Source organism: Saccopteryx leptura, chromosome 10 (assembly GCF_036850995.1).
Source record: "Saccopteryx leptura isolate mSacLep1 chromosome 10, mSacLep1_pri_phased_curated, whole genome shotgun sequence".
In the NCBI taxonomy this organism is placed as follows: Eukaryota; Metazoa; Chordata; class Mammalia; order Chiroptera; family Emballonuridae; genus Saccopteryx; species Saccopteryx leptura.
The window spans coordinates 81,384,093-81,402,920 of record NC_089512.1 but is presented as its reverse complement, the minus strand read 5'-3'; the positions used below and the strand labels follow the sequence as shown (position 1 = coordinate 81,402,920).

Sequence of the window (18,828 nt, the reverse complement as noted above, 5' to 3'; positions counted from 1 at the left end):
CTGGATCATGTTAATATACTCTCGTTTTTGTATATTCTGTAATTAAGTCTGTCTGTCTCCTCATTTCAGGGTCTGGGACCTACCACAGTAGTTGCTTGATGATTTTGGTAGAAGGTGTTGATTTGTCAAACCCCAGGCAGTTGAGTTCTGAGAGGGAAACAATTCTGAGGTCTCCTTTCAAATACTGTCCCCTCTTTTACCTCCAGCTGGGGTCCTCTCCTCTGGGACACTCCTGCCCTGAGCCTCTACCACCAACCGGGGCCATCTCTTCCAAGGACATTAGCATAGCACAGCCAATCTCTAGTCTATAAAAGCAGTGCCCTGGGCCTGGGGACATGGTGGCCATCAAACATCTATATAAATGATGTTGACCTGGGTACAAACCATGGTTGACGTGTGGATGAGGTAAGGGATATCTGAGATTCCACTATGGGGAGTTTATACTAAAGACAAAGTACTGGCTTCTCACTACTGTGAAGCTATGAGCTGATCTGGGCCATTATAGGTTATTATGTTCGACTATGTCATTGGAGGCGGTTATTGGTCTCCGAGGATGACAAACTCATTAGTACAAATCTCTTCCATTTTTTTCCTTCCTGTGATAGGATTTGACTTTGGGAGACTTGGGTTCCCATTCTTATTCTGACATCTACAAGGGGAATTTGGGTAAATTTCTTAATCTCCCTGAGCTCCTGTTTTCTCAGACTGCACATAAAACCACAAAATGAGGCCATGCATGAGTCCACTTCACAGCCACACCATGGATCACCCCATGGGACATCTGTGAAGATTAAATGAGACTATGCATGTAAGAAGCTAGCACCTATCACACACCCATCCCTCCATTCATCCATCTATTCACCCACCCATTCATCATTCATTCATCTGCCCATCATCCATCTAGCCATTCATTTTTCTTTCACTTATCAAATGTTTACTGAGCATCTGCTCTGCAACAGGTGCTAGAGATGGATTTACACAAGATAAAATCCTTGCCTTCAGGAAGCTTACATTCCAGAGGGTGTAGATAGACAACAATCAGGCAAACAAATAAATAAATGACATTGATGATGAAGTGGTATAGGAAATGGGCTGACATGAGAGGCTAAGTAGGAGGAGAAGGAGGTATGGCTACAGCTGAGGGTCAGGGAGGTGTCTCAGAGAAGGTAGCCTTTGAGCAGAGACCTGAAGGTTGCGAAGGAGCTGGCCACAGGGAGATCTGTGTGAAGAGGGTCCCAGGCAGAGGGGAAAGCAAATACAGGTGGAAGCCACTCAATGCACAGATAGTTTTCTCTCTTCCCCTTTTCCTCTCTTCTTTTCTTCCTCCCTATATCCTTCCTTTTTGGGTCACATTTCCAAACTAGCTCTTGATGTAGGCACATGCTTTGTCCAGGGTCTTGGAACACTTCTCTGTTCCCCAAAGGCTCCAGGCTTTTTATAGCCTGGAAGTATCCTCTCTCACTTCCCATTCCTCAATGGCTGAGGTCTCAGAAATAAGCCCACACCCTGTGGGGTAGCTGTGGTGTCTTTGGGGTCACCCAGGGTGGAGGAGGAATAGATCCTTGGCACTTAGCCCTGGTCCACAGGCCCTGACCCCAGCAGTGAGCCACACTCACCCAACCAGTGGGGCAGACGAATGGTTCTCATGTTGAAGCTGGCATAGCTGCGGATAAGGGTCCATGAGGTAATCAGGACAAAGACTAAGGCCAGGAAATGAAGCAGTCCTGCAGGGCAAGGAAACACGGCTGTGAGAACACAGACTGCATCGCAAGGCCACATGCTGAGACTCCACGCGAGTCCTGGCCAGATCTCCACAGTGAGACCACGCTGTGAGACCCCGCGCTGCAGGTCCACACCACACTTGCACTGTGGACCAGTCCATGGGCCCATGAGGTGAGATCAGTGACGAGGGGATTGGTGGGGTCATGCTGCATTATGACACGGCCATGTTTCCCTGTGGGACCACTGAGAGAGAAAGTTAGAAATGCCCCTCCGGGAGCCCTCCACAAGGAGAATCTGGGGGTGAGGCCTGGAAACCTGCAGCATGAAGGCAGGAGGCAGGGTGTGCTGCCGTGGCCCTGGAGGCAAACTTGCCACAGGAGTCTGGAAGGCTGTGCCCAGTGCTCCAGGTAGCCATCCACTGCTGTGTGATCTCAGACAGGAGCTTGGCCTCTCTGAGTTGGAGTCCCTCAGTCATAGATGGGACATGGTAACACCTTGGCCACTGAGCCCATGGCTTGTGGGGACAAATGTGATACCTGTTACCAATAGGCAGACTCTAGGGTGGCTGGGGAGTGGGGTTGGTCTCCCACATTTTCTGTCCACTCCCTCCAAGAGCCACCACAAATAACCACACAAAGCTCTCAACAGGAACACACACTGGCCTTGCTGAGGCAGTCTCCCCTGCCTCACACACAGATTGCTGCCTGACCCCCACCCCCCTTCATGGGGAGCAACCCCACCCATAAATGGACCACCCTGAGCTCCTGGTCCCTTTCTTCACTCTCCCACAAGGTGAGCAGTGGGCTCCAATACACCTCTGCTAAGGACTCTGGTGGCCCCTGCTGCCTTCCAAATCCAATCTGACCATCAGCAAGTTCCTTGCTCCCCACCTGACCTCTCTCTGGGCATCATCCTTCTCCTCAGCCCTGAATTCAGCTCTGTGGCCTCGTGTTGGTCTCAAGCCACTTTGGATGGGTAAGAAGGCCCCCTGGATCCTGTGGGGTAGGGCTCAAGTGTGTGGGGTCCCTCACACTCTAGGACACAGTGTGGTTGGAGGTACCCAGAATTGCTCTCGGGGTCACATTACCAGCATTCATTTTGTGCCAGGCACTGTGCCACCAGCTTTCACTTACGTTATCTCAGTTCATCCTCACAGTAATCCTCTGGGTTGGATCTTACTGATATTCCCATTTTACAGATGAGGAAACTGGGGCTCAGAGAGGTGGTCACTGGCTAATAAGTGATAGAGGTGAGATTTGAACCCAGGGCAGTAAAATGACTTTGAAACTTGTGTTCTTAACTCCTCACAGCTGTTTGGGAGTTCAGTAAACAGTGTTCATTTTCTATTTGGTGCCTCAGTTTCTCCAATTGTACAAGGGAGGAACTGCATGAAGGTGTAGTCTAGAAGGCGAAGCCTTCTCCTCATGCTCAGCCCTATAGTATGAGGATTCTAGAAGAGTCTTCCTTAAAGCAAGTACTTTGTCCCTAATTTCCAACCAGGGTCAGGTGTTTCCAAGATAAGGAATCCCCATGATCCCAGGCAAGCGAGTCACTGTACCAAGGTTTGTCCAGCCCTTCAGCCTTGAAGCAGAAAGTTGCCTCTTCCACTCCTCCAGGCTTGCCTGGGATTGGTTTTCTCCTGGAATTCTGGACTGACCATTGGAGAAAGATAAAGTGAAATGGCCTCCAAGCCCAGAACAGGTAGATGCTGCTGACAGAAAAATGATTCCAAAACCAATTTTGGACCTCAACATGGGGCTTTAGAATCCTCAGACCTGGCCCTACCTGATACTCTCATCCTGTCCACGTGAGGAGTGGCCTGGGGTCAGTGTTCGCCTGTTGAGAGAAGAAAATTGAATTGGAAACTGGTATCTGGGGTCTGAAAGTGACCAAGGCTGAAGAGTAGGGATAGGCACCTCTAACTGGGGTCACCGTCCTCCCAGTTTGGCTCCTCACCATTTGCCGTATGAACAGAGAAGCAAGCAGTTTTATTCCTTCTCTTTCTGTCTCCACCTCTCCTTCCCTTTTGCTCCTAGGAGTATATATTTAATATATCTTTTTCACATTTTGAGATTAGAAAGTAGAATGAGGTGCAGTCTGCTAGCCACTATCTCTTGGAGAATTGATTTATTTATCCATCCATCCATCCATCCATCCATCCATCCATTTGTTCATCTGTCCATCTGTCCACTTCTCTAGGCATCCGGGAAGCTTTAAGCTAGTTAGCCCCATGAAAACCATCATGGAGCAGCACTCGGGAGATCTCGCTGACGTAGTGAAATGAAGATGACAGGAGTCTGTGCTGGGTGCGGTGTATGCATGATCTGCTTTAGCCCCCACAGCCCTGCATTTTAGGGGTAAGCTAAGACTCACCACATTAAGCTCACAGTGATTCAACTTGCAAGCAGAAGAGTCAGAATTTGGATGCAGGCTTCTGGCTGCCCAGTATCCATAGGCGGCCCACTAACCCTGACCCCAGTGCTCTTAGTCTCAGGGGAGTGTTGAAATCAGTTTCTTCCTCATTTGAGCCCTGGGCAGGGGTACAGTCATCCTTGAACCCACCTCACCCCTGTGCCAAACCCCAGAAACTGGGCAATTACCAATGACTTGGCAGCTTTGAGAACCCCCAGCAGGACTCTAGGGGAGGGGTGCTGGAGGTAACTGTCCTAGGTCTTGCACTCCTGACCACTTGCCAGAGGGTCTCTGACAGGTCTCTGGTGGCAGTGACTTGCTCCCACCAGTCTTTTTGTCCCGTCCCCACCTCAAAATCTTCTTTATCCTAAGAATCCATCTCAACAGACACGGTGTCCAAAACACAACTGCCACAGATCCAGATATGAGCTAGGAGACCTGGTGCTGAGGAGGTTGGGCTTGGCCTATCATTGGTATTTAAGCAACAGCAACAGCAAGTACAAATCTCCATCTCCTCCTGAGAATTGTAAAACTCCTCCCACCCATCCAGGCCCTGTCCCCTAAGGTCTATGAGGTGAGAAACCTGAGCTGTCGCCTGGACCTCTCCACAGAGATTTTGTAGAACTTAACTTCCTGAAATTCAAATGACCAACCTTTTTTCACCCTCAGATATAAGAATATATTATGCTCTTGAATGTTCTTGGGAGTGACCAATAGCTCAGGAGCCCAGGATGAGGCTTCAAGGACATTCCATGGGGTCCCCGTGCATGGAGGATTTAGGATACTTGGGGGTGGACAGGACGGGTCAGACAGAGGAGAAGTGGGTAGAGAGATGAATGGACAGACATGGATATTCATAGAGGCAGTATGCACAGAGAGACTAGAGAAACAAGGACAAGATATGGGGCAGGAAGATACAGAAACAGGAAGAGAAAAAAAAAAAACAAGACAGCAGAGAAATGGAGGTAGGAGAAGAGAGAAAGAAAAAGTACAACCTGTGTACACTCAGATTCACAGAGAGAGAGAGAGAGAGAGAGAGAAAGAGAGAGACTGATGTCAGAGAGAGAAGAGGTAGGATGGGGCACATACATGGGCAGGGTACTAGCCTCTTGCTGTCATGTCCATGCCAAGCAGGAACTCTGGCTTCAGAGCAGGGAGACGGCCAGTGAGAGCCCTCTCAGCCTGGTGTCCCTCCTGGCTGAGTCCCCGACCACCCACTCAGCACTTGCAGGCTATCTGCAGGGCTCACCCTGCCAGCCCGTAGGAGCTCTGGAGTTGAAGCCCAGGACTGGCCTGCTGGGCAGTGGGGACGGAGGGCAAAAGTCACCTGAGATGGGTGTGTAGGCAAGGTGGGACAAGAATTCTCTCTGCAGCCACCCAAACCTGAAACAGTGTCTTCCTTCTTGTTCCTGCTGAGATTGTCACAACCTGTTATTCAGGTTAGCAAGTTCCGGGGCAAGGGCACGGGGAGAAATGGCCTACTGCCCTCTCTGTATCGTTGTTTGATGGGTGCAGGCATGGATATGGCGGCTCCAGAGTAGTGTGTGATCACAGGCAGAGGGGGTAGAAGGGTGAAACGTAGGGGTTGGGGATGGAGGATGGGGAGTGGGAAGTCAAGAATTGCTGAAAACTGTTCCTCCCTTCCCTGACTGGGGAGCCCACTGTCCACACTCACTGTGCTTGAGCCTCTCTCTTTATCCTGCCTCTCCCCCTGGACCTCTTCTGATTTCTGGCTGCAGGTCTGGCCAAATGCATGAGTCCTTCTTTGTCCATAGCAGGTAGGCCTTGTCTCTTGCAGGCCTAGTACAAGTTGAGCACTGAGGAAGTACCTGAGAATTTGGGGACTAAATGAACTTGATTCTTGCATGTTCTAGAAGATTAGATGTTTAAGTCACTAGCTAGAGAAAGAAGCTGAAATTCAGAGAAGGCAATTGGCTTATCTAAGGCCACACAGAAAATTATGGATTTTATTCCCAAAGTATTCTTTAAGCACTTGTGGGAAAGAGGGCTGTATACTAGGCATGGATGCTATGAGCAAGACACTGTCTGGAACATCCTGGACCTTTGCATTGCTGGGCCCTCTGAACACTGTTCTTCTGCCTCTTTGCCTGGGACACTCCTACTCTTCCTTCAGGTCTCAGTATAGAAGTCACTTTCTCTGAAAAGTCTCCCTGACCTTTTAAATCAAGGTTAAACACTTACCTGTGGTCCTGTATCTGGGGACATTCATCATGACCCTGTCCAAAGGGGCTGGCCATTCAAAATATTATGTTTTCCTTGAGATGGGTTCAGGATGGAACATATGACCCAATCAGAGTTTTCCTTTGGATGGATTTATGGAAATTGAGGGCAGAGGCTCTTTTCTTCTGATGATGCTAAGCTAGACATCTGTAAGTCTGGGGCTTCTGGAGTCCCTTTCTCAGCCATTACAACACATCGCCTCCTGATGCAGACAAGTCCCACCAAAAGGTGCAGATGCTGAGCAGTGGGGTCAGTATGTGTGCTTTTGGTCCTAAAAGAATCAGGCAGTAAAATGCCTGTGATGTTAGGAAAAAGGATGGACTGTGTGATCAGACAGCTGTTTGTCACTTACTAGTTATGTGTTTTGGGGCACACTTCTCTGGGCCTTCGCTTCCTGTTTTGTAAAGTGAGAGAGATGCTATCTACCTGTCCTGAATGGGGTGTGGAGCAGGGCAACCAGCTGTCAAGAAACGGTGTGCTGGCCGCTGGCATCGCCCGTCTCCTCCCCGTTGGCAGCCCCACCACCTGTGGCTTCCTGATGGTACAACTCCATGGCAGGGTTCCTGCACGGATGTTTGTTCTTTCTGTGGAACCAAAATGCCATCACAGTCTCTCCCTGCCTGATTGCTTGCGGCATTTCTTAATGGCCCTATAGGAGCCAGGACATTGGTTTCTTACTGTTTCCCAGAGCCCTGTGTACAAAGGGGCCTTTCAGCTCAACTGTAACCTGTCCCAAGATCAACATGGACGGGGAGAGGGTTTCTTTCTCTGCAGGCGGGGACAGTTGAGGAGAGCACCTCGATGAAGAAATAAGTGGGTATTTCCCCAGTTAACTCTGTCTATGCTCAGTAGTGGGATTCATATAATTTAACAACCGTTTCTCTGCCCCAATAACCATTTTAAGTATAAAAATACAATGTACTGAAAGATAGTTTATTATTTCATACTTAAATAAGAACAACAAAAGAGGTACACAAAATTAGATTGTTATAAGAAAGAGTTTTAAAGTATTAATAAAAAGCTATTAAATAATACTTGATTAAAAACAATAAAACTGTTATTTAAGATATTTCCATATTGCTTCTTGATTGGCATCCTCACTTGCAATTTTTTTCACTTATGGATGCAATGAACATTACTACAGGCGCTTAGAATAAGCTGTTGCGCAGATGAACGTTAAGAAAGAGTAAGGGATAGTGGGCTTGCCAGGCGGGTCCCAGTCAGGGCGCATGTGGGAGTCTGTCTCTCTGCCTCCCTGTCTCCTCTTCTCTCACTTAATTAAAAATAAAGAGTAAGGGATGTAAATTTGTGATTTCCACATTGGGTACTGCCCAGGTGCCCACCTTGGGGAAAACCCTAAATACAAGTGCCATTTTAACAACCGGTTCACCGAACTCAACAAAAAATTAGGTATCTGTTCAACTGAACCAGTGCAAACCAGCTGAATCCCACCATTGTCTGTGTTCCCTACTGCTCTCAGGATGAAGGCCAAAGTATTTCATGTGGCTTATAAGGTCTTGCGAGCTTGACCCTGACCTGAGGGTGACCTTGCCAACCTCATCACGTGCTGCCCCCACCTCACACTTGGTCCCGTCACCCAGAACTGCCCCAAGGGAGCTCTCCCGCTCTCCAGCACGGCACACGCTGCTCTCTCCACTTAGACTGCCCTTCCCTGCCTCCTACACTTGGGCAACCCTTCCTTTTTCTCAGATCCTTACCCAAGAATGCCTTTGTTGTGGGGACGACAAAATGCTGAAGCTGCTTTCTAGCTCATCATGAGGATCCTGGTTCAGTCAAAAGTTACTTCAGAACCAGCCCCAAGTCACAGGTAAGATGGAAACTGACCTCTGTGAACACCCTTTGCATCTTCCTTGACAAGGGCATTAGCCCCAGATTCAACTTGTCTGTTTGCCAGGCCATTTCTGAGGGCCGGTGAGCTTGAAGTCAGATATCGAGCTTAGAGAAAGGGTTGTAAGTAGCACAGCTGTAGCTTTGCCCACCTGTCCACGAGCTCTGGTCCTTCAGTTTTCCAGCACCTGCTGGTAATCAGGTTTTCTCCTTTCTGTCCAGAGCCAGACCTCAAATTACTGCCCAAATTCTAGAACCTGGGACTCCACAAGCAGGAAAAGCCCATTTAGATACCCTTGGGAGAAAAAAATGGCAAACACATAGCACGTGTGGCCTTGAACCTCCTGCTCCCACAGAAGACATCACAGCTCATCCTGACCTTGGCCTCAACCCTTTCAACTCAGCACTTTAGGCAGAAACAACAGATTTCCACTCCTATTTTAGACAGTTTACCAAAGAAGGAAGTACAGACATTCATCCTTCCAGGACATATTCTTAGAGTTCTATCACAAGAAACTGTGACACCCCACCTGCCGCTTCCTCTTGGCCCCCCCAGGGGCAGGCTGTGAGGGCCAGGGCACGAATGCCCCAGGAACAGCCCTGAGCTAGTATGGCTGAGAGTTTGAAGACAACGCTCGTGCCTTCTCATCCCTACATGGGTATTATGGGTTGGATTGTGTCCCCTAAAATTTATAGGTTGAAGTCCTAACCCCTGTATCTCAGAACGTGACTTTATTTGAAAATGGGTTGCAGATGTAATTAGTTAAGATGAAGTTGGCCCCTAATACAGCATGACTGATGCCCTTCTAATAGGGGGAAATTTGGACACAGAGACACACTCAGAGAATGCTGTGGGAAGAATGGAGTTTCTGCCACAAGCCATGGACCCACCCAAAGCTGGGAGAGACTCCTTCCCAGCACCTTCTGAGCATGGCTCTGTTGACACCTTAATGTCAGGATTCCAGCCTCCAGAACTGAGATAATGCATTTCTGCCATTGGCCATCCAGTTGGCGGCACTGCGTGGTCTGCTCTGTCACCTGGAGTCCTGCAATGGACCGGCCGCAGTTGCCCATAGTGGCCTGGTGGTTATCACACCCTTCATAGAGTCCTGCCTTCCCTGCCATCCTCTCCCTTCCCCTGGCAGTGTCATCTGAGGTCATTTTCTAAATAAACTATTTTTCCTTGTATAAAATATATTTTTTTCTTAGGGCTTACCTCTGAGGAAACCAGCTCAAACAAGATAAAATCGATCGGTTCTCTGCTCCCCTTGGCTTCCCAGTTCCAGGCTCTGTCTTCCCACAGGCCCTGCCTTTCTCCCCACTCAGACCCCGGGCTGTCCTGAAGAGCCAGCCTGGCCTGGACGGGACTCTTCCTTCCTGCCCGGCTCAGCCAAGAAGCTTCCTTACCTTCCCCCTTCCCTCTGCCTGGGACCCACAGCCTGTCTGAACCCGGGCCCTGTCAGGGCAGGGAGACCAGGTTGTTTTCTTAGTGAGTCCTTGAGCAAGACTTGCTTAACTGATAATAACAATAATAGATTATAGATAAAATGATAAAAATAGCTACTATTTATGGAGGGCTTGCTGTGTACCTGGAATCAGGCTAAAAATCTAATGTTTATATCTTGCCAAATCCCTGAGTTGGATTCATTACTGTCTTCACTTCCCACAGGAGGAGGCTGAGGGCTGGAGAGGGGAAGTCAGGTGCCCATGGCCCCCCAGCTCTGCTGGCAGAGCTGGGCTTCACACCATCCACCGCAGACAGCAGGGGGTGGAAACACAGACCACCAGCAGGCCTCGGCTTACCGTTGCCCACTACAGCCCAACAAGGAAAGGAATGGGTGCAGGGGAGTTCTGTGTGCTCACGAGTAAGGTTTGACTGACTCTTGAAAAAGTATGTCTTTTAATTGAGATGAACCTACACTAAGACTGTCCTGACCTCAAGGACGATGTTTAAATACCATGGGGCTCATGTCCTTCGTTTAGCAATTGAACATTAGGGGCAGGGGTGGCAAGTATGAGCACGTGTGCAGCCACTCTGCACTCCACTCCTGCTAGACCCAGTGGAGCAACAGAGCACCTTTCAAGGCTGAGAACAGAGGAGGGTGTGGGTTCTTTCCCACGCGAGATTTGTCATCCTGGGAGTGGGGTTCTCGTGTGGAGTGCAGGGCCAGTGGAGTTGGAATGGCCTTCGTGAACCAGAAGAAACATCATGGATGTGGCTAACACTACCCTCTTCCTCCAGACAAGCCTGAGACATCATGACCTGAGCAGGTCTGAGCCCTTTAAATCTGCTTGGTCAGGAATTATTTGGGGGTCTCTGTGACATCTTTTTTAAAAATCCAACTTAGTTTTTCATTCTACAATATTTTCCAAGAATCCCCTCTTAAGAAATCACTATGCTGGGGTTCCTTCAGGGAACCTCCTGGCCTAGGGAGCTGTCAGAGAAGCCCTCCTGGAGGAAGTGACATCTAGGCAGATGAAGTGCTTCTGGAAGGTGTTTCAGAAACATGAAACAGCATGTGCGGAGGCTCAGAAGAGAGATAAACATGGTACTCTGATGGTAGAGACCAAAGTGAATCACTAGGGTTTTGGGGAGTGAGGGAATGACCTCAGGCTTTGTTCCAAGGGCACTGAGGGGGCACAGGAAGAATTAAATAGGGCCAGTGATGAAACCTCAGCTCAGCTTGGAGGAGGTAGCACTGCCTCCAAGAAGCTTTCCTGGTCCCTGGCTCCTGGCCCTTCCCTGGCCTTCTGAGACTTCTTCCTTTAAGGAACCTTGTCATGCTTCACGTTCAGCCCTGATTTCGGGCTAGCGTCCCCTCCAGGCAGTGGCTCTCGGTGCCCTCACTCACGTCCCTGGGCTAGCACCAGTGTTAGAAGGGTGTGAGTGGCTTTCTGCTTGGAGGAAAAAATAAGGGATGAAACAAACAAAACGGGAGCTGCTCCCTCCATCTAAATAGTTGCTTCCTTTTCACCCCAGGCCCAACATTTTTCTCCAGAGCATAACTCCATCCAGACGGCCTGCTCAGATGTCAGAATCTAACTATTCTCCTTTGGAAATTCAAACTTGGGTCAATTTCCTCATCATCCATGGAAAGTCTGTAGATTCAATGTTGCCACCAAAGTCAGGGGAGCACTATCTGTTTTTCCACTGGCTTCTTTCTGTTCCACCACACGTGGGCAGGGAGTCATTGCGAGGGATGAATCCTGCATGCGTGGGTGTGGGGGATGGAAACCACAGAGGGGGCGACAGAGTCTGAGGGAGACCAACTCAGGAAGAAAGAGCTAAGACTGAGGTAGAGAGACAGGAACAGAACACAGAGGCAGAGACAGTGAGACTGAAGTTGACAGACGTGCATGTGCATGCCTGAATACATACCTGTGACATGTGCATGCCTAAATACATACCTGTGACATGTGCATGCCTGGATACATACCTGTGACACGTGCATGCCTGAATACATACCTGTGACACGTGCATGTCTGAACACATACCTGTGACACGTGCACGCCTGAATACATACCTGTGGCATGTGCACGCCTGAATATACATACATGCGACATGTGCATACCTGAATACATACATGTGGCATGTGCATGCCTGGATACATACATGTGACATGTGCATGCCTGGACACATACATGTGGCACGTGCATGCCTGAATACATACATGTGGCATGTGCATGCCTGGATACATACATGTGACATATGCATGCCTGGATACATACCTGTGACATGTGCATGCCTGAATACATACATGTGAGTCGGGGGTTGCTGAGAGTCCGGCCTAGAACCAGGGCATGTGTGTAAATCTTCCCAGATCCGATTTCCTCTTGCCCTGAATTTCCAACCAACGTGGCCCAGGTCTGTGTGCGGTAATCAATGTAACCAGAGGCTGCCTCTGATTTTCCAAGTGGTCTTTCTTATAAACTCCCAGTATTTATAGGCAATTATTGATCATGTCACCAATACAGAGGTTGATAAACAGTGAATAAATCTATAAATAATAAGGCTGGTGGCTCCAACAATTTGTCCCAGTGACATTTATTTCAAAAGGAAATAAGCCCATTATTTCCATTATGCCCTGTTTTAATTTTATTTATTGGTTTTAATGATTTTCTCCAGCTCTGGCCTGTGGTAGAATTATTGGCCATGGAAGGCCGCACAGCAGGAGACACAAGAAGATGTAGGAAGATGTAACCCACAGGATTCTCAGAGCTTTTACCCGCCTAGTTCCTGAAATGTTTCCCAGAATAAGACAACAGGCACTGCTGTGCGACTCTGCCTTATTTTAACTAATTTCATCTTACAACTGCTCAATGAGGAATTTGGGCTGACTGAGGCACAGAGAGGTCAGGTCTCACAGCTGGTAGGAGTCAGAGGAAGGAAGGGTCCCAGGCAGAGACATCCAGGCAGAGACACCCAGGCAGAGACTAGCCAGAAGCCCACATTGTGCTCTAATTCTTTAGACAGGGCTTGAGAGTTTCCTGTAAAGCAGTGGTGGACACCAGCCCTGCTGCTCCCTTTGCTGGGCTTCAGCCTGTCTGGGTTTGGTCAGTCACAGCGGAGGAGAGGGAAGACTTCCTTGGGATTAGGGAGAGTTCCTGACATTCGGTCCCTCTTCCCTCCCTACCAGCCAGTGCCCTCCTCACAGGGAGCATCCACCAGTCCCTTGCTTGCTGTGCAGGACTCAGCTGCCAGCCCTCAGTCCCCATGTGGGTTTTCAGGGGGACTTTCCTCCCTGTTCACCTAACTAGTTGATCACCTGAAGGTGCTGTGCTCAGTGCCTGGCACCAGGAGGCCATTTTTGCACTTTCAGGTTTGCAGAAGCCTCATCTGGCTGGGAATTGCAAGTCTGTATAACGTGGCTATTCAGAGTGGAGCTTCATTGTCCTGTCTGAGTTCTGCCATGGGTCTGTGGACATAATCCTCTCTCAGCCTCAGTTTCTTTCTCTGTACATGGCCACCACAATCTTCCATTTAATGAAGATTAAATGAGAGAATGCACTCAAGGAGGAAGTGTTCCAGACAGTTGTTAAGCAAGTAGGCCCCCCCCTCTCCCTTGGGGATGTCCCCTGTACCCTCCACCCCCTTCCCAAGGAGGCAGAAAGCTATCCAGGATGAGAGAAAAGTGTGCATCGATGGGGAATAGGATCCTCCAGGCTCTGACAGAGGAGCGGGAGAAAGAAGAGGTCGTCTAGCCAAATGTACAGCCCCTTCCCCTCCGGTGTCCGTTCCTCTGAGGCCACTGGGCATGTTCACATACATGAGACCAAAAGGCCAGTTTGTGCCTCTTTCCCGAGAGCCTGGTTGTGAGTCACCAGAGAGGACTGATTGGTCAGGGAGGGGCTTCCTGGGACACCTGAGTTCACCCCTGACCACGGCAGGCCTGCTGTTGGCCAGCCCAAATCACTTCAGCAGGTCAAGAATGAGGAGGTTCACTTCAGACCCAGTGGGTAAAGCTATTCTTTTCCAACAGAGGTAGCTGGGTCTTGGCCTCTTTGATTAACCAAGATGGCAGCCTTCATGGTGAAGTCAACAGGATCTTGAGAAGGCATTTGGAATAAATCTACCATAGAGGGATATGGGATCCAGAGATCTTTGAAGGAGAAAGACTTACTAATAATCATAATAATGATTCTAATAACTGTTATTATTGTTAGTCTGCCCATTTTGAACCCTTTATCCTTTCTTTTAATCTTCTCAAAAATCTTGTGAGGCAAATTCTTTCATTAACTGCATTTTGTCCATGAGGAAACTGGGGTTGAGTTGAAGAGATGAAGTGATTTGCCCAAGTAGAATGTGACTCACACAAGTAGAATGACTCATGTAGTGTTGTAAATTAAGTAGGAACAGTTGGAGGTAGGGTGTGGTAGACATCTATTACTTTGGTCATCTGTCTCCCATCCATTCTCTCTTCTTCTAATGAGTGCCCTCATACCATCATGCAGTTGGGTAGGGCTGGCCCCATTTCTGGCTCCAGGGGTGGCTACGTGGACCAGGAATGCCTGATGGGTGTGCTCCATCTCTTGGTCACAGGGGACTTACCCTGTGGGACTCCAGGCTGGGTTGGGGCTGCCACCCCTCACACAGGCTGGCTGCTGCCCACCAAAACCTGTGCTAGGTTTGCCAATATCAGACAGGGGTTGGTCTCATCTGAGGAGTTGCCCAATTCAACATGTTGGCAAACCATGGCTTCAAGCGTTCCTCACCACAGGAAGGGCCCCTTGGCCCTGTAGGTCCCCAAATTTCTATAGGAATGGGATTGCTGGGCCTGTGTGTAAACAGGGATTTGGGCTCAGAAAGAGGTGTGTAAAGGATGATCATGAGACAGAACCCAAGTGGCAGCTAGCTGCTTTGCCTCAGGTGAGACTAGCCCGTCTCATATTGGCTATTCTGGTGCAGCTTGAGGTGGGCAGCAGACAGCCTGTACAGGGGGCTGGCAGATGCACTAGAGCAGACAGACAGTTGGCAGATGAGCAAACACTGAGCAAAGCCAAACTCCTCCCCACAGCTGTGCTCGGCCTGGGAGTGACTACCTTGCTGCCTCACCTTCCACTACCAGCTCCTGTCCACTCTGTGAGAACTGCCTTCCTCCCCAGCCCTCCCTCTCCCACTTCACTTAGGTTCTGCTGTGTGTTTAATACTTATTCCCTCCCCCACCCCCACCCTCCTACCCCTGCTAGCGTTCCCTGCAAATTTAATCTTGGAGAAGTCTGTTCTGATTCTGGGGCTATCTTCTTTAAGGCATGTGTCAAAACTGTTTTGAAATGACTATCTGTGCAAGTCATTTTCTTACTTTCTGCCTAGGACCATATCAGCTTTGCTGTCCTGTCTTGGTAATCCCTGTTTATTGGAGATGCAGGCTTAATTGCTCACTGAAGGAATCATCTGGAAAGATACTCCCACACCAGCTCCCTTCTAGCCATGAACTTAGAATCAGCTGCATCATAAAGGCAGTGCTGCATGGTGGTGGGGAGAATAGATACTATAGGCCACTTCCAGAGCAAGCTGTTTAACCTCTCAGTGCTCAGTGCCTTGGTTTCCCACCTGAAAAATAGGAGGAATAATGGTGTCTTCCTCATAGATGTGGCATGAAGATGAAATGTGTTATACAGAGAGTACTTAGAATAGAGCTTGGCACATAGTAGGTGCTATTGTGTGTGGATTAGTGATTATTATCTTGGATGCTAGAGAGTGAGAACTACAGGAATTAATAGGGGATGATCACTCCCATTTGACAGATGAGAAAATCGAATCTTAATCAAAGGAAAGGGTTTGTCTGACATTGCATGGCTAGTAAACCTCCTAAGATGATGAACCTTTGTTGTAACTTTTCAGGCCATTATTCTTTGAGAAAAATGAGAATTGGAGCAGAAGAACAATATTCCTTTCTTCTTCATTTATTCTTTAAATATTTGTGTGGCTTATAGTTGATGGTCTACTGTGCTTTTTGAGTGAATAGTTGAGTGAATGAATGAAGAAATACCAAGAGGCCTCTGTGGTTAAGGAAAAAAGCCTGCCATGTGGGTTATCAGATCTCTGGCTTGCCTACCCCACCTCATCCCTGTGTCCATGACAGACATAACCAATCAATCATGACATACCTTTCTTTGTACTGAGCCTGAACCCAGCCCGAGAACCCTTATCATGGTCCATCATTAATTAATCAGACTTGGCCCCTCAGATAAAATCTACCTGCCTTCCTTAGTCTCATCTTGGAAATCTCTTGGTGGGGGGAAAGGTATAAAGAGCAACAGATATAAGGTGACAGAAAATGATTTGACTTTGGGTGGTGGGTATACAATATAATCAACAGTTCAAATGCTATAGAAATGTTTACCTGAAACCTACATATGCTTATTGATCAATGTCACCCTGTTAAAGTTAATTGTCTAAATAAATAATAATAAAAAGAAATATTTTTCATTATGTGGTTTCCTTCTTCCTCTCTTCTTGTCTTTCTCTTAGACTCTCTCACTCCTTATTTTCATCCACCTCACTTTCATTTTCCTTGCTCTCTACAATGTGCACCGAGAGGAGCTGCCCTTTGCATTCTCCTAGAAACGTACCTGAGGGCCCCAGGCTCCCACTTCCTTGCTTCAGTGGAGAAGGCGAGAGGTTGCAGCTGGTGATTTGGATTCCTGAGTCAGCTGACCACCACCCTGTTAAAAGAGTCTGGTCTCCCATGCGGATCTGTAGATGCAGCAGGCCCGGAGGGAGGACGAAGCGGCTCATAGATCAGCTTAAGTAGGCCGGCTCCTCCTGGCCCTGCCCTGGCTCTGCCCTCCTTTGGAGAAACCTGCTATAAACTGTCCCTGCCCTGTTAAATCATCTCATCAGGAAGGAGGAAGTTAATCTAAGGGCTCACTGGCAGGAAATGAGTTTAAAGTCTTACCTGGGCGAGGAGGTCCCTGGAGCCCTGGCTAGGGCCCAGGCAGTGGGCAGAGGTGGATGAAGGTTGGTTGAGGTCCCGGGTGCAGAAGAGAATATTGGGCTCCTTAAAAAAAAGAGAGAGACAGGGAAAATAAAAATACATGTTAACCACATTGTTTAATAAATAAAAAATACTATGTACTATTTAAATGTTAAAATTGCACATATGAAACCAAACTTGGTGTCATTAGAATAATGTGTTAAGTTGGGGTTCAGCGGGGCCCTTCCGTAGTCAGGGCTCAGGGCACACATTTGGTTCACCCACTGTTAAATCCGTCTCTGGCTGTGGGTGTCTCTTCACCACAGTTATGGCCCTGGCAGAGGAGGTTTGGGTGGGAATTTGAGCAACTTAATTGGGACTAATATACTACAACCGCTGCCTGAAAACACAAAACAAAATACAACCAAACACTGCCCCCAGCCCCAGCCCCAAACAAAAGAATCCCATGTGTGCTGCCAGCCTCCCCAGGCCCTGGGGGGTAAAGTGGGAGCCAGAGTGAGTTAGTGAAGGTTCTGACACCTGCTCAGAGGCCCTGAGTCAGGGTGGGGCTTCTGGAGGAAGCAGGGAGGAGGTGAGCGTGGGGGGCTGAGACACAGACAGACTGTGGGTTGCACTGGGCAGCAAAGAAGGAGAGGTGAAAGGTGACTGCTGACAGCCTGGATAGTGGAAAGGAGAAACCCTTAATCAGGACTAAGGAAACCAGGGAGAGGAAGCGGTCTGAGGAAAAGATTCTGCATTTCACTTGGGGCACATGGAGTTCGAAGTTAAGCTGGAGAGAGAGGAAGAACAGAGAAGGACCAACATGTGGTAGAATATCAGTGCATCAGGCAGTGTGTAATGTCTCTCTCCCTAGGACTCCAGGCGCATTTGGAAGGGCTCAGGGTCCCCCACTCCCAATCCGTTACTCGCCCCCTTAGGCTTCTCACTAGTCATGATTCTTAGATTCTTATTCCAGGGGAGGCCTCTTCTCCTTAGGATGAGTTATTTCCCAGGAGGCACTGTGTTCCCCTTGGGCTCCTGTGAGCCTTTCTCACTTGTTTGTCAGCAGGATATGGTTCTATCCTTGGCGATATCTACCCTGACTGCTTCCAGAAAGGGTGTGTGGCCTGCCAGAAACGAATATCCAGGGACAGGAGGTCCAATAGATGCTCAGAAAATAGAGACAAGTTCCTGGGAGCTGGTGGGAGGATGAGGCCCCTGGGCACTGAGATGGCCCCTAGGCCTGTGTTCTGGCTGCCCAGCTGGTCCCTGGGGAGAGAAGGGGGCCCCCTGCAGGCCATGCTTCCCTGCATCCTGACTGGTTTGGGGCCTAGTTTTGTGTGTCCCTCCTCCTCCCCCTACCCAGTCCGGGCAGTTCTGCTCAGGGCTAGTGCTTCTTATCATTCAGATCCGACCTCCAGTGTCACCTCCTCAAGGGAGACCCTACACCAGCCTACTATGCAGGTGGAGAACAGGGCCCATAGTAGATGCCCAATAACTCTAGTTTGCCAGAGGTCTTAAAAGTGCAGTTGTTGGTATTTGATAGTTGATTCATTTCCTTGGAATGTGTTGGTGCCAAAGGCTGACCCAACAGTCAGGAGGTGGTGGGAATTCCTTCTGTTGCGGACATTCAAGGCATGGCTCTGCCATCAGGTGGCTGTAAGCACTCAGGGTAGTAATTGTCACTCAATAGCTTATTCCTCTTATTTAATTTAAAAAAACTATACAGTTCCTTGTGGACATTTTGGAAAACACCAGATGGCATAAAGGAAAAGAAATCAGGCAAGTATAATCTCGCATCGGGAACAAGGTTAATATTTTGACTTTCTTCCCCTCCAGTCCTATAGAGGAGGTCTTCCTGTGCATCCCGCTCATACCCTCTTGTTCACTTATCATCACAGCTGAGGCATTTTCCGGGCCTGGAAAACCAGATCTTTTAATGACTGCACATGATCGTGTTACAAACACCATCTCATTTATCCTACTTACTGCTTGGCATTTCTGTGTGTGTGTGTGTGTGTGTGTGTGTGTGTGTGTGTATACACTGCCATGGATTTTTGCAGGCATATTCTGTGATCTTTGTGCACTTTTATTTCCTCATTCTTTAAAGAAATAGAAGCAATAATTCAAGCTTTCTTACCCCACAAGGTTTTATGAAGCAAAAGGGAGACAATGAATATCCGGGTTC

The 18,828-nt window shown here is 48.6% G+C and overlaps 1 protein-coding gene across 1 annotated transcript in view; it reads right to left on the bottom strand.

Annotated features, from left to right (window-relative positions):
- FAM3D (FAM3 metabolism regulating signaling molecule D) overlaps positions 1-16,412 on the bottom strand; it is a 58,997-nt gene extending 42,585 nt beyond the window's left edge. Inside the window, exons 1-3 of the mRNA XM_066350367.1 lie at positions 16,297-16,412; positions 3,508-3,558; positions 1,617-1,724 (exon numbers count right to left, since the gene is read on the bottom strand). Coding sequence (XP_066206464.1) covers positions 1,617-1,724; positions 3,508-3,520 — 121 coding nt within the window. The 5' untranslated portion in view covers positions 3,521-3,558; positions 16,297-16,412. The remainder of the gene's footprint in view (positions 1-1,616; positions 1,725-3,507; positions 3,559-16,296) is intronic.
- Between the last annotated feature and the right edge of the window lie 2,416 nt (positions 16,413-18,828).